The 12,599-nt window shown below is 56.3% G+C and overlaps 1 protein-coding gene across 15 annotated transcripts in view; it reads left to right on the top strand.

The window, feature by feature from the left end:
- The window catches only part of Camta1 (calmodulin binding transcription activator 1), a 684,963-nt gene that overhangs the window by 608,825 nt on the left and 63,539 nt on the right, over positions 1 to 12,599 (top strand). For all 15 annotated transcript variants that reach the window (XM_090335924.1, XM_090335918.1, XM_090335932.1 and 12 more), the window contains 2 exons: positions 73 to 199; positions 4,461 to 4,595. In XM_090335924.1, the coding sequence (XP_090192050.1) occupies positions 73 to 199; positions 4,461 to 4,595 (262 nt within the window). The remainder of the gene's footprint in view (positions 1 to 72; positions 200 to 4,460; positions 4,596 to 12,599) is intronic.

Raw genomic sequence — 12,599 nt, 5'->3', positions numbered from 1 at the left:
GCTGCAGGGGCCTTCTGTGGGCTGCATCCTGGGCCTCCTTGCTCCATCTCTGTCCCTCTCTGTCCCCTCCAGGGAGGAGTGAAGGTCCTCATCACAGGCCCGTGGCAAGAGGCCAGCAATAACTACAGCTGCCTGTTTGACCAGATCTCAGTGCCTGCATCCTTGATCCAGCCCGGAGTGCTGCGCTGCTACTGCCCAGGTGAGAAGGGGCCCCACCCCCAACCGAGAGAAGCCAAGGGAAGAGGAGCCCGACCTCAGGTTATCTGAAGCCCCAGAGCTTGTTAAAAGGGGAAGGGCAGGAGGGAGGAAGAGAAATCGAGGCTCCAGGCCAAGAGCAGAACTAGCCTCCAAATTCCATTTGGGCTTCTCCTACGGGTGCTGTCCCCGCCCCAGCGCCTTCCTATCCTATGGGGCCTTCGTATCTCACCTCAGCCTCCTCTTTCAGCCCTGTTCCAAAGCCTGGCCTCCCCATCTCAGCCTCTTTCTGTACCAGCCACCTCCCTCAGCTAGGCCTGTCCACACTAGCGGCAAGGCCCACCCAGGCCCCTGTGCTCTAGGAGGCCCTGCTGGGCCTGGATGGCAGCCCAGACTGGGTTGGCCACCCCAGCATGGCAAATAGGGCAGCATGTTATTAAACTGTCTGCTTATCACCTGCCATTGGAAGGGGAGTTGCCTGGCCTTTAAATAGATGCCACTTCCTGTGCCTGCTTCTGGCTGGCTGGAGACCCAGACCTTAACTCAGTTAGCTGACAAAGAGCCGGCCCCCATGTACCCTGGTCATCCCAGGTCAGGACCTAGAGAATTCTGGGGGCTGGAGCTGGCCATGTCTGGGGAACTCCCAGTCAGCCAGATCCCACCTTTGCACTTTAGGTTGAAGGTTCCACATTTTTTTATATAAACCTCCTTCCAGAGGCATGAGAGAATTAATTGAGAGCAGGCTCATGGAACTTGAGGCTCTGTGCCCCATGAATGAAGCCTTCGTGCTTTCTCCCTCCCAGGGACAGTGAGGGGTGGGAAGCCAGGCTGTTTGGGTTTCAGGAGGCCATTGGCTGGTCCCACTGCATTTCTGGGTTCCCTAAGTCCACAAAGCAGAGCCTCTGCCAGGCCACCCTCTCCCCCAGGCATCCTCCTAGCATGGGCTCTGTGTGTCATGAACTCCCTTTGACGTGTGGCCCAACTCGAAACAGGTGCTCTGGATTGCTTCATTTATTCATCTGCGACCAGAATTTTAGCCCCCAGGCTAGAACTCCAGGAATTCCACATACCGGGGCTGGCCACTCGCCCCCTGCCTGGAGAGACATGGTAAAGGCAGAGATTTAGTCCCCGACAACCCTGGGAAGCCATCTTCCCCGAGCAGTGCCGTAAGTGAAGTGCAGAGACCTCAGGATGGAGGATGTGAGGTGCGCATTTGCAGACCCAGTCACGGGGTAGCCAGAGCCAGTTTCAGACGTGGTCTGGCTGGCCCCCACTCAGGACTGGTCAGTCAGGTGAGGCCTTGTGACAGTGAGAGCCAGTGACATCCGGCAAGTTGTCCAGTCTCCAGGTCTTTGTGTCTTCCAAGACGGCTATAAAGCAAATGCAAGAGAGACTGGCCAGGGACAGAGGACGTAGATTCCAAAAGGAGGTTTATCATGTTTTGACTTCATTTGGGGGTCCCTGTAAGTAATTCTCAGAGAAAAGGAGCTCATAAGTACCTGCCACTTCATTCTTTCACTTCCTTACTTTCAAGCCTTTTTTTTTTCCCCAGTATTTTCTGCTTGCCACATATTAGCAAGTGCCTCAAATGAGGCAAAGAATAAGACTTAGTCCCAAGTTGGGCTCCCAAATCCAGAGAGATGGGTCTGTGCAAAGCAACTCCTGTTCTTCGAGTTGATTACTTCCTGTTGGACAGTTGGTCTTAAATGGTGTTGGTACTTGAATGGATGCTTGAAAGCAGAGCCACACTGGTCTTGGCAAGAGGGAGGGCTCAGAGGCTGCCCGTGCAAGCCAGGCTAGGAATGATGCAGGAAGGAGGGCACAAATGGCCACTGCCTACCGGCTTGGCCGCTGGCCCATCTGACGGGGCAAAATGGCCTCTGTTGAAAAAGAGCATTCTGCCCCGGCAGTTCCTGCACCATCACTGGCAGGAGGAGAGCACCTGTCACCCTGGCCCCCTGGCTACTCCAGGGTCCACAGAGAGTCTGCCAAGCCAGGACACCAAGCTAAGTGGGAAAGGCAGCAGGAGAAATCTATGGGGTAAGATGGCTGGCCAGCAAGCCCCACCCCAGCTTCCTGGGTGAACTCCAAAGACCAAAAATAAAAGACACTCCAACTGGGTTCAAGCAGCTCACTCAACAAAGACCTATTGAATGGCCAGAACATAACTCACAGCCCTGACCTTGACAACCAGACATGAAGAGCTACCCTGAGTCCGGTCCCAGAAAATCAAGGGCTAACAATGTATATCGTTGTTGAATGGTAGAACAAGGGAAGAAAGTTTCCTTCAGACAGATGCTGAGACAAACCACGCAGGGGACTGATGAATGGTGGGATGGGGTTGCCGATTGTAAGAAGGATGGGAGAGAGCCTCCAATCCAAGCAGAGGAAAAAGGAAATGCAGAGGCCCTGAGGCAGGAAGAGATTTAGTGTTTTGGAGGAATTCAAAGTCAGCTGCTTGATTGCTGGATACCTGGTAGAATGGGAAGGTTTGAACTTGGTGAGGACTTGGTAAGCTTTGAGATAGTAAGGATTGCAAATCAGGCCCCATTCTTCTAAGCGATGGAAAGGAGCCTGCGTTAATTTTACTCACAATGAGAAGCCATTAGTTTTAAGCAAGATCTCAATTGTGATTTTGCAAAGATAATTTTTGGAGAATGGACCTTGGGGAAGAAGGACAGAAGCAAGAAAGCCATAGGAAAAGGGCAGAAGGGAAATCTTTGTCGATTTAAGGAAGATGGCATCTTCCTTAACCACACTGGTTTCCTGTAAGAGTGTTTCAAGGTGGCTCCCAATCCCATCCTAGCAGGAATGGGTCCATGAGTCCAGGCAAGGAGTGGCCACAGCTTGGCAATGGCAGAAGCAGAGGAGACAGAGAACCCATGGAGTCAGCACTCTGATGCATTGAACAAGCTGAGTGGAGAGTGTTAGTTGCTAAAGAAGCCCCTGGGGGTGGGGCTGGTACCCAGGACACCATGACAGCCCCTCTGCACTGCACGCTGGGAAGTCAGGACTTCTGGGAGTATCTGGGATTGTGCTGGAGCTCCCAGGTAGAGGGAGATCAGCCGTGGGGGACCCTGAGCTGAGCCAGGACTCCTGGCTTCCATGGCGGAGGAGGGGGTACCTCCAGCTCCTCTATGCCAGCTGAGAAGCAGCAATGGTGGGAACCCCTGTGGAGTGTGCTGCCAGTCTTTCCTTCCTGTGGGTAGATGAGGCAGATCTCCAAGGGTGGCAAGTGACCACAAGCTTGGCTATATGCCTGGGGACACCAGCAGAGCCACAGGAAGCTCTGAACTTGGCGTGTGTGTGTGTGTGTGTGTGTGTGTGTGTGTGTGTGTGTGTGTGTGTATCTGCCCAGAGAAGCACTGCAGGAGGCCCTGTCACCAGAGCCTCAGAGGCTGTGGGTCCAGGCTGTGAGACAGAGCTGAAGAGGTCCTCAGAGGGAGGCCAGCGCTGTGTCCTGTCCCCAGGAGCAGCTGACTTGGATGGCTTCCTTGTGCTCGTAAACATCTGAAATCCCAGAGCCCAAACAGTAACGTGATCCCTCCCCATGTGTCCTCCCTGGAAATCCAGGCTGGGAGGCCTTGGGTATGGGTATCTGGGCCCCAGAAAAGTAGCAGCACAGAGAACACATACTCTGGTGCCTACCAGGGGACAAGGGCTGGTGGCATGAGGCAGGTTGGTCTGCTCACCTATGAGCAGGTCCAGTTCATGGGTCATCATTTGGGGCAGGCACAAGCCAGCCCCAAGATCTCAACAGAGGCAGTAGAGTGGCAGCCACAATCTCAGAGCTAAAGCAGGTCTCCCCCACCTGCTGGCTTTCCTATGTGGGGAAAGTGCGTGAATGAGAACTACTCACTTCTAAAATGCCTCCTGGCCATTGGACATGCTGACATCCTCAGCTCAATGCCCACAGAGTCTGCCAGTGCCCAAGATGGCACACTGACTCAGAACAAGTTTGCAAGGAAGGCTAGAACAGAAATACACAGACATACAGACAGAAGCCCCTGAGTCCCACCCCCTGGGTGGGGTGGGACAAGAGAGGTCATTCCGACGGGGCGGGGGTGCGGGGATTAGCTTGTTCCCTCCTTCGGGCTAGTCTAAACTGAGCCCCCATCCTGCCCTCCCAACGAGTGGAGGAGCAGAGGGAGATCCAAGGTTCCTGCTGAGTCTGGAGGCCCGAGAATTGCTAGAAGTATTACCGGTGGTCCTGGAGGTGTTGACTGTCATTCGCCCATCTGATTTCTCTCCTTCTTCCCTTTCAGCCCATGATACGGGTCTGGTAACCCTGCAAGTTGCCTTCAACAACCAGATCATCTCCAACTCGGTGGTGTTTGAGTACAAAGCTCGGGCTCTGCCCACACTCCCTTCCTCCCAGCACGACTGGCTGTCCCTGGACGGTAAGGACCACATCTGGTCACCTAGCCAGACATGGAGGGGCAGGGACACCCACTACACACAAGATATGAACTGAAAAGAAGTTCTGAGGGAGGGTGGGTGGGAGGAGGCATTAGCATCTGCCACAGGAAGGCCAGGGGGCGTGAGGCTGTTGGGGTGGACATCAAGGTCTATCTGGCCAATGGTCAGAATCAATAGCCAAGCCTTTCACGGAGCAGAAGGCAGTATGTGGGTCTGGATAGCACTGTCACTCACCGAGGTACTTGGTGATGAGAATCCCTCTATGGATAAACCCCAAGTTGCAAGGTCCAGCATCTCTTGTGCCCCTGTGAAGGCTGTCTGCATATTTCCTCCAGGGGACAAGGATTCCTGGAGCCATCAGCTAGCTCCAGAGCTCCAGAGCCATCCAGCTAGCGCCATGTGTGAGGCTGGGAACTGCTAGGGTCTGGCTTCTTCCCTGGAGGCCCAGACAGCCAGGCGGTGTCAAGGGCATCTGCTGTTTAGGGCCTCGCTAGCCAGATTGTCTCCCTGTCCTCTGCAGCCTCTGAGACAAAGCCAGGCTTGGTGACTGTGACTGAGAGCACTGTAAAGGGGGTGGGCAGGGTCTTCTGGCCCAGGAGGAGGAGGGGAGAGAATGGCCAGCTGTGGCTATGGGTTAGTGAGTAGCAACCTGACACTGGGGCGTTAGAGCCTCTGCAAAGAAAAGCTGGCAAAGACAGGCTGTGTGGACCCCAGGCTCAGAGGCTGTCCTCCAGCTGGGTGTGGCTCAGGATGCCAGCTGGTGAGACCTGGGGAAGGGGGGCCACGTTGGACGTAGGGCACACCGTGGGAGCACGGCTGGCCATGACCTCAGTATGGCGGAGGGGGCAATAGAGGTGACGCTGGGGACACTCCTTGCTGGAGATCACAGTGGCTCTGCAGAGTCTGGCTGAGCTGGGCCTGGCCCGGGGGCGAGGTCAGCTCCCAGTGCCCCTCCCCCAGTCACAACGGCCCTTCCGTTGGTCGTCCACTAGACAGCCTTCCAGAGCCTCAACTTTACCCCGGGCACGGCCACAGTGGCAGCAAGGTGCCTGGCACCCGTCCTGGCCGGTGAGCCCACAGGAGCGATTCCCAGAGGTGGCGTGGGGTCAGCAGGCTCCGCACCCTGGCAGCGCCGCCTTGGCAGTGTCCCTGGGCCCAGGCTGGGGCCAGCCAGCGCTGGGACTCTGACCCACGGGATGTAACGGAGAAGGGCAGGGCGACCAAGGGCTCCCGTTCAGGAAATCCGGTTTCAATTCTGCAGAACAAAAGGGAGCAGGGAGCTCCGTAGGGCACTGGTTGGCCCCGAGTGCCCCAGTGCGCCCCTGCAGGGTGGACTGGAGGCCGCCGGGGCCGGGGTAGGGCCCGCCTTGGGGAAGGGGCCGTTGGAGAAAGCAGAGGACGCGGAGGACCCGCGGGGAGCGCACGGGGGGGGGGGCGGGCGGTGGGGTCGGCGGGCCGCCGCCGCCCGGGGCTCCCCATCAGGCCCTGGGGACCTCCTTGTGCGCTCCCTTCCCCCACCAGGTGTGCCGGGGGGGGGGCGCCGAGTGCACCTGGAGGGGGAGAAGCACGGAGCTCCCCGGGGCTGTGTCCCCGCACGAACGCACGAGATTTGCCCATCCAAGGACCACTTGGCCAGCTTTTCCCCAGCCCGGCGGCTCGCGGGGGCGGGGCGGCGCCACAGCTGCGGCGCCGGGGGCAAAAATCTGTCCCCGCGCCCGGGCGACAGCCGGCGGAGGGCGGAGGGCGGAGGGCGGAGGGCGGAGGGCTGGGGTCCCCGGCCGCGGGCGGCCCCGCCCCGGCGCGGCGGAGAGCTGGGGGTCGGGCCGGTGCGGCCGCCGCCCGGCTGGGGTAAGCCCCTCTCCCCTCCCTCCTCCCTCTTCCCCCTCCTCCTTCCTGCCACCACCCCCCAGTCTCTGGGGTCCCCCCTCTCCCCACCCCCACCCGCTGGAGCTGCGGCCCCAGCCGCGCCCTCCGAGGGAGCGCGCCCACTCGCTGCGCGCGCATCGCCAGGGACTGGGGGGGGGGGGCGCGGTGCAGAGGGGGTGGGGACTGCGGAGGGCGGAGGGGGAGGGGACCCGGCGGCCGAGCGGGGGTGCGCGCGCACACGCACACCGCAGGCGAGCGCGCGCATCTGCTCGGGAGCGCGCCGGCGCGCAGCCGCAATGCGGGGCTCCTAGCGCAAAGCCGGGCGGCGCAGGTTCCCGCGGGGCTGCGGGGCGAGGCGCCGCCCGGTGCCGCAGCACGGCCCTGGAGCCGGGGTCCCCGCGTCCACCCCTGAGCCCCGGGGCGCCGTCTGCCGCTCCCACGCCCGGCGCGGCAGGCCCTGCCTCCGGGGGCTCAGCCCTGGGTCTGCGTGTGGGGACCCGGGCTGGGGGCGCTGCGGCCGCCACCCGACCTGGGTCCCGCGTCTCAGCCTCTGTCCCCAGGTCCCAGCCCGGTTCCTCTCCCCCAGCTCGCGTTGGCGCAGCCCCGCCTGTCCACCCGGGAGGGGCGGGATGGACAGGCGTCGCCGTGGAAAGATCATGACCCTGGCGCCCGAATTCCCAGAGCCTCCGCGGGGCGCAGCCATCAGAGCCGCAGAGGGGGCGGGGCGGGGGGCGCCGGGGAATGGCAGAGCCCAGAGGTTCTCCCCGTCCCCGTGGCCCCGGTGAACTGGGAGGGGGCTGTCCGTCGAGACATCCAGTGCCTAGCAATGGCTGGGGTACTTGTGGGTTTTTGAGGGGTACTGGGATGTGTGCGACGTGAATGCAGGTATGAATGAGAATGAGTGCAAACAGGACCCTGGGGTGTGGGGAAGGCGAGACCTTTCCAGAGCCCTGAGCCCCTGCAGGGCAAGAGGAGTACAAGGGGTGTCCTAGGAAGAGGGAACACTGGGAGAGGCAGCTGGCTTTGGCCAGGGCTGATTGGGAACCGCCATTTTTACCATTTCTTCCTCAGAGATCCAGATGTAGGAAAAATTGCAGGACCTCCGCCCCCCTCCCCCACCCCCAGGTCGTTTGCACAGGATCCTAGCAGTGGTCTGAGCAGGCTAGCTGTTCTTCAGCACTTGCCTCAAGACCGTGTCTGCGCAGAGGGCATGTACCCTTGGTTTAGGCTTTCATGCTGTGCTGTGCTGTGCCAGTGTTTGCAATGGGAATAAACCTCGGTTAGGACACACTGCATCACTGGCATTGAGAGGGTGGGGCGGGCCCTCCTCTGGCCAAGGGTGCTGGGTCACCTCTAGGTGACCTTGTCCCTGAAAGAGAAGATGAGTGAAGCATGTGGCCATTCTTGTTCCTAGCCTTAGATTCTCCCCAGGGCCAGGCTGAGAAGATTCCCGAACCCCTTGTTCCCATCCTCACCCTCTTTGCCCCTTTCCCAGAACCTCAATAAGCTGCTTGGATTGTTGCCTGTTGCTTCTCTGATAACTGAATCTCCTGCCAGAGTGAGAAGACTGGAGTGAGAGGTACATACAGCTTTTTCTGGGCTGATTCACCAGGCCAGCCTCACACCTCAGAGGCAAGCAGGAACCCTGTTATTATTCCTGCAGCAGACTGAGGACAGCCTGTTTTCCAGACACAGAGGAGGTTACCTCTGACCTTTGCAGCAGCCTGACTCTGGGAAGACAAAACCTGTGCATATCTGATGAGATGGGCTCGGGTGAAAGGCAGATGTGAAGCTGGAGTGGGTTCCAGCTCAGCCCTGCTCTCTGGGTTGTTTGAGGCCCCTGATACATGTTGTGTGGTCCTCTGATGCATGCAAGTGGTTCTTAGCAACAGGCTCTGCCCACCAAGGCTGGGAGACCCCACACTGACTTAGAGCTCTGGACATATTCTGCAACTGAAGGACTTAGAGGTCCTGGATGCTGTCCAGATGTGACACTGGCCGTTGGAGGTCTCTAGACCCTCTTCCTCCTTGGGTGGCACTGCAGGGCTCTCTAATAAGGGGACCTCTGCCAGTCTACCACACCTGCCCAGCCCTCTTTGCAGTCGTCCTCACCAGAGTCTGCTGTGAGACTCCAACATGGGAAAGCAGAGACTAAGGCCCGTCCAGTTTCCCCCAATGTTGAAAAGGGAGCTACATATTTATGTGACTGCTGTGCCAGGGATGGGCACAGGGAAGGCAGGCTCTCACAGGAGGCAGCATGCTCAGGAATGACTGTTCAGTCTGCCAGAGCGCTACTGGCACCAGCTTCCAGTCCCTCACATCCACCCGCTGTGGACACCCTGGTCAGCATGACCTTGTCAAGATCACAGTGCATCCTGTTGACACCATGGCCTGTGTGAGCCTTCGACCACTCTGACCACCCCTTCTCCCCTTCTGAAGCCTCCCTGCCTCAGCCTTTGCATTTCTGTACTTTCTTCCCACCCATCCCAGCTCCCCTGCCTCTTCCTTCTCAGTGTAGCAGCTCCTCCTTCTAGAAAGTTCTACAAGTGTCCACACACTGGCTCTCCTGTCCCTACTCTCCCACAAGGGCTCTGTGCCAGCTACCGGGGTGCACAGAGTGCTTCTCCTTTGTCTCTTCATATCCAGAACCTTCCAATTGCTCACAAGACAGCTTGGCCCCAGCACTGCCCTTGATTGCTCTCTGCCCTCCCAGCCTTTCTTCTACAGCTACCCGCTTCCTGGCCTCTGTGGATTATCCCAACCAGAGCCCCCAGAGTCACCAGGAAATGCCCATCTACCTCCCTACCAGCGTGCTGCTTTTCTTTCCTTAATTTCTCTCATGTTCTTTACTTCTCCCCATCTTCTGCCAGCACCCAACCTAATGGCATCCTAACCTGGTTCCTGAACTGCTTCCCTGGGGTTGTTCATTCCTCTGACATCCAGGGACTTTGCACCGAGTCTCTGCCCGGGACTGGTCTAGACTCTGGGGAGTCTTGACTCTTGTGGGACTTAGATTCCAGTAGAGAGAAAGGTAATATCCACAGTCGCATACAAATACCAGAGGATGCCTAGTGCTGGTGGCTCACACCTGTAATCCTAGCTACTCAGGAGGCTGAGATCTGAGGATTGTGGTTCAGAGCCAGCCTGGGCAGGAAAGTCCATGAGACTCTTGTCTCGAATTAACCACTGGAAAATCAGAAGTGGAGTTGTGGCTCTATGTGGTAGAGCACTAGCCTTGAGCAAAAGAGCTCAGGGGCAGTGCGCAGGCCCAGAGTTAAAGTCCTATGACCTACCATGGAAAAAAAAATACCAGAGGGTGAAAAGTGATGACAGAGATCAGGGCCCAGATGGTCTGAGCGGGGTGAATGCTCTCCCTGGGGTGTCAGTGGGCCCCATGAAAAGGTGGCAGTGAAGCTGGAAATGACAGGAGGGAGCAGCCACATTGTGCTTACAGGCAGAGCATGCCTGGTCCAGGGATTCACAAGGGAAAAGTGCTTCCCTGAGGAAGGCTCACCAGGTTGCAGGCAGCCAGGGAGGCCACAACAGAACAGAGCAAAGGGAGGCAGAGGGAGAAGAGAAGGAAACAGAGGCCACTACTCACCAGACTGATTGGGGCCTGGCATTTAGCACAGAGCCACCATGGGAGCCGAGCCAATGCATTTGGGTGTATTATGAACAGGTGTAGTGTTGTGCTCAGAATGAATGATTGTGTCACTTGTGAGGAAATTTAGGTAAGAAATTTTAGTATCATTGATGAAACCAGGTAACATTGAATCCTGGGAGAGTCTGTGGCTTTTAGTGACATGGAAAATTAAACCCAAGGTCCCACTGATAATTTGAATTTGGAGGAAGAAAAAGAGGACAGAATTGGTTCAGACTTTGAACAACTAGTGGGACTGTGATCCAGTCACTACCAAGGAGGAAGAGGAAGAAGAAAGAAGAAATCGCTTGGGGGCTTGTGACTCTGTTCCACAATTGTGGTCTAGTTACAGTGGAACTGAGGTCTCCATTGGCTTCACAAGTCTGGAGGCCAAGGAGAAAGAAATCCAGAATGAATCTAATCTATAACAGAGGTCATCCAGAATGCATGCATCACCCAGAAATCCAGAATGAAGCCCTCAGTTTATGGATCTCATTGAGGTGATGGGTCTACATGGAAATCGCTTCATGAGGGGGTGTGGACAAAGACGGCTGCATGGCGAACCATGGACCAGGTCCATGTTTGCATGTCAAGCTGAAGAGTCTCTGGCAGAGGGGCTGATGGACCAGCAGAATAGAGAGACCTTGAGGAAGGACTCCCTTGGACTCTAAGAGGAGACATTTCAAGGATAAGAACTTTGCCAGCTGTGCCCAATGCCAAGAAGAGGGTTAGACAGGGCATCTTAGTCAGAGGAACCATGTGCAGGAAGACGGAAAGGGAAGACAGAGCCCTGTGACTGAAGAACTTGGAGAAGTGGCTGAAGAACCAAGACATGATGGGGCCAGGGCCATTTCACTCAGAGCCACTCCCTGAGGACAGCAGAGGGTGGTGCCACCCCAAGGTCTTGCTCTATACCCTTTGCTTGCACGGCAGGTTGAAAGAACCCAGGTCCTGCGTCTCGACCCCATGTCTCTAATGCTGGGATGGCAGACTACTAGATCTACTGGACTAGGTAGGGTGCCTGCTGCTGCCCAGGCAGACAGCTCTACATCCCTGACTACTGGATGCTGGTCCTGCTGTTCAACCTCATTCTTGGGGCATCAGCAGCCGGAAGGGGAGAAGCAGAGGTGGGATGAGGCCAGTGGGGCCCTGGGTGGAAGGAGTCCAGGCGGGTCCACGAACGAGATTTAACAAGCGCATCCCACACAGTCCTCTCATCAGGACTCAAGAAGCAATATTTGGCTTCTGACTGGGGCCAAGAGCAAGGCCTCTGCTTTATAAAAAATCCTAAAAATACACACGTCTCTGATGTCTTCTACGTGGCCCAGTGACACACCAGAATGTTCTAAATGGCCTTTGGGAGGCTGAAGACCAGCTTCGTCCACAGCAGTGGAGGGCAGCCCACGCTGCCCACCCATTGTGAATGCAGAGTTCTTTGAGGAAAAAAGCGAGCATGGAGAAGCCGCATGTGCACCACACTTCACCAATCACAGAAGGCATTTTTTTCACTTTGATAAAGGTTATTTATTACAGTACTGATACAATTCTTAAGTTATAAAGTTTATAAAGGCTAAAAATATTCAAAGAATGTGTAAGAACTGATTAAGGCATTAATGGAAATAGTATTAGCCCACAGGAGGCATTTTTAAGACTCAGCTCAGAGTTGAAATTGTCAGAATTCCATTAAAAGCAACTCGGGCTTGAATTCAGGACCTGGATACTATCCCTGAGCTGTTTCAATCAAGGCTGGCACTCTATCACTTGAGCCACAGCCCCAATCTAGCTCTTTGATGATTAATTGGAGATGAGTATTAATGGACTTTTCTTCCCAGACTGGCTTTGAACTGCAGTCCTCAGATCTCAGTCTCCTGAGTAGCTAGGATTATAGGTGTGAGCCACCAGTGCCTTGCTTCCCTTCTTTCTTTTGAAAGGAATCTGGATTCCAGAAGAGAAGTCATTTGCTCCAAATCATGACTGATTCAAGTTCCTCCCTTCTAGAAGCTTCCTTCTTTATCCCCTGGCCAAACTCACTGAGCTCTGGAAGCCAGGACATGAAGGCAGATGAGAAAGGAGCTGGGTGGAAGCTGGGGCCATATGCTATATTGACTGTCTCTCTACCAAAGTCTTGGCACAGACATGCCCAGGTAACAGTAGCTGGCATTCAAAGGCTCACCATCCACCAGACCCTGTCCCAAAGCATTCATGTGCAAGGACTCAGACTTCTATCAATCTTTGAAATTCTTATTGGGCAGTAAAAGATACTCAGGCACATGCGTGAGCAGGTGGCACAGAGAACATCATACCTGGGGTTCTGGCCCCACTGTCTACTCCAGTGTCATCAGAATTCTTTAAGTTTATTTCCCTGCCTCAGTGCTGTTGCCTTGGAGGGACCCTGGGGCTAGGAGCATGCTCTGTTCCCCTCCCTCTATGCCAAGAGGAGAGCTGTTTTTCTTCTCTGCCTCCTCTTCCTCTCCTCCTC

This window comes from Megascapheus bottae, chromosome 6 (assembly GCF_031878675.1).
Source record: "Megascapheus bottae isolate mThoBot1 chromosome 6, mThoBot2.hap1, whole genome shotgun sequence".
Lineage (NCBI taxonomy): Eukaryota > Metazoa > Chordata > Mammalia > Rodentia > Geomyidae > Megascapheus > Megascapheus bottae.
This window is presented reverse-complemented; position numbering and strand designations above follow the sequence as displayed.